This window comes from Nannospalax galili, unplaced genomic scaffold (assembly GCF_000622305.1).
Source record: "Nannospalax galili isolate Female #2095 unplaced genomic scaffold, S.galili_v1.0 scaffold139, whole genome shotgun sequence".
Lineage (NCBI taxonomy): Eukaryota > Metazoa > Chordata > Mammalia > Rodentia > Spalacidae > Nannospalax > Nannospalax galili.
The window spans coordinates 673,111-674,947 of record NW_008345884.1 but is presented as its reverse complement, the minus strand read 5'-3'; the positions used below and the strand labels follow the sequence as shown (position 1 = coordinate 674,947).

Below are 1,837 nucleotides of genomic sequence, written 5' to 3'. Positions count from 1 at the left end.
TTTACTTCAGGTAACTATGCTAAAGGCCATATTTCAGATAAGGCCAGGCATCTTCACTTGGCGGCACTTTCAAAGTGAGCCAGGAAGAGAGCAGGAGGCCCCCTGCTGAAAAGGAGAGTCTCTCCATCAGGCACCGAGCCTCTCAGAGCTATCCGGACATGGAGAAACTGTAACCCTAACAGCAGGGTTCCCCAACAGTATATTAACCTATCCTGAACCTGGTTTGAATGTCATGACTGTTGAAGACATACATGAATTAAGAAGGATTGCGAAGTTTACCATTCTTATAAAGAGGAATTTTAAAAAGACCAATATGGCTCTCAAGAAAAACAGCCTAAGAGACCAAGGGAGGATGATTTGTTTGAGTTTTTAATGGTGAGAAGGGGTTGGTATGAGTAAAGGTTCTCCTTTATTGACCTGGTGCTATGGCTTGGACAAATGCTTTCATAGGCCCATGTGTTAAAGCCTTCATTGTCAGCCTATGGTACCACTGTGTCATGGGAACGCATGGAAGAGGTTGGCCTAGGCTATGCCATCAGGGGTATTCCTCCACCATGAGTATCAGGACTGATGGTTCGGTGGTTAAAAGCACTTGCTGCTCTTGCTACAGATTTAATGAAACAAAACAAGATAAAAATAACCCCCAAGTAAGTATAAAGTCATCAGAATACACACATTTTGAAATTTTATGCTAATATTACCATATTTGACTTGTCTTAAAACTCACTGATGCTTTCTTAGGTTTCAAAGAAGAAGAGAAGTCATACAAATTTATTAAGTGGATTCCACCTGAAGATTTTCAGAAAGAATTTAACAAGTATTTTGATTTCTTTTTGGAGGAAGCTTTGGCTAGAAGGTAATTTGTTTTATTTATTTATCTATTTATTTATTGAAAATAAGAGTCACTATTCCATTTTTATAAATGAATGGGTAGATGCATGAACATTTGGAATGTGGATAAGAGGAAGGAAGAAATGGATGGACAGATGTATGTATGTATGTATGTGTGTGTGTTTGTGTGTACGTGTGTGTATGTGTGTGTGTGTGTGTGTGTGTGTGTGTGTGTAGAGGAGACAATGGGTGGGTGAAATAAATGAATACTGCATACCACATCACCCAGAACACCAGAATAATCCCTAGGAACTGTTCCTTACATCCCTACACTCAGTATATGGACGTGAATATCATTCCTTCTGGAGTTCCTTTCTGCATTTCACTGCTAATCTGTTCACAATCTCCCCAACACAAAAATGGGGATAGGGTCCTCAATTTTCACTGTTGGCGGGGAATCAGAGGCACCTCTCCCTGCTTATCTTTCCCTCCCTTGTTTTCCCTCCCTTGAACATATTTAAGAATGGAGAGGACTTGTGAACACTGATCTTGTAGAAACTGAATCCTTGACCACTGTTTTTATGAGCACTCAACCTGGAACAAAAGAGACCTGAAGATGACTCCTTTTGCTTCATCTGAAATAGAAAGAAGCACATAACACCTTCATTTTAGACACAAACAGGAAAGACACATGTCTGTCTTGGTTAATTTCAGTGTCCTCAGACCCCTCTTATTGACTCAGTAGTTGAGGTGATGGTCTGACATTTTCCAAAGCCTTCTTCCACCTGCAGGGCGGTAAACCAAGCTCCTTCCCTCCTTGATCTGCTATATCCTCCTCATTTGACACTTAGCCCATGCCACCCTGAATTATTGGTCATATGTTTTATATGTGTGCCTTGTTTTTTTCTCCCCATGCTGCTGCTGCTTCTTCTTCTTCTTCTTCTTCTTCTTCTTCTTCTTCTTCTTCTTCTTCTTCTTCTTCTTCTTCTTCTTCTTTTCTTCTTTT

The 1,837-nt window shown here is 40.3% G+C and overlaps 1 protein-coding gene across 4 annotated transcripts in view; it reads left to right on the top strand.

Annotated features, from left to right (window-relative positions):
* Positions 1-1,837, top strand: part of Ugt3a2 (UDP glycosyltransferase family 3 member A2) — a 24,720-nt gene that overhangs the window by 10,567 nt on the left and 12,316 nt on the right. For all 4 annotated transcript variants that reach the window (XM_008842067.3, XM_017800334.2, XM_017800333.2 and 1 more), the window contains exon 3: positions 742-856. In XM_008842067.3, the coding sequence (XP_008840289.1) occupies positions 742-856 (115 nt within the window). The remainder of the gene's footprint in view (positions 1-741; positions 857-1,837) is intronic.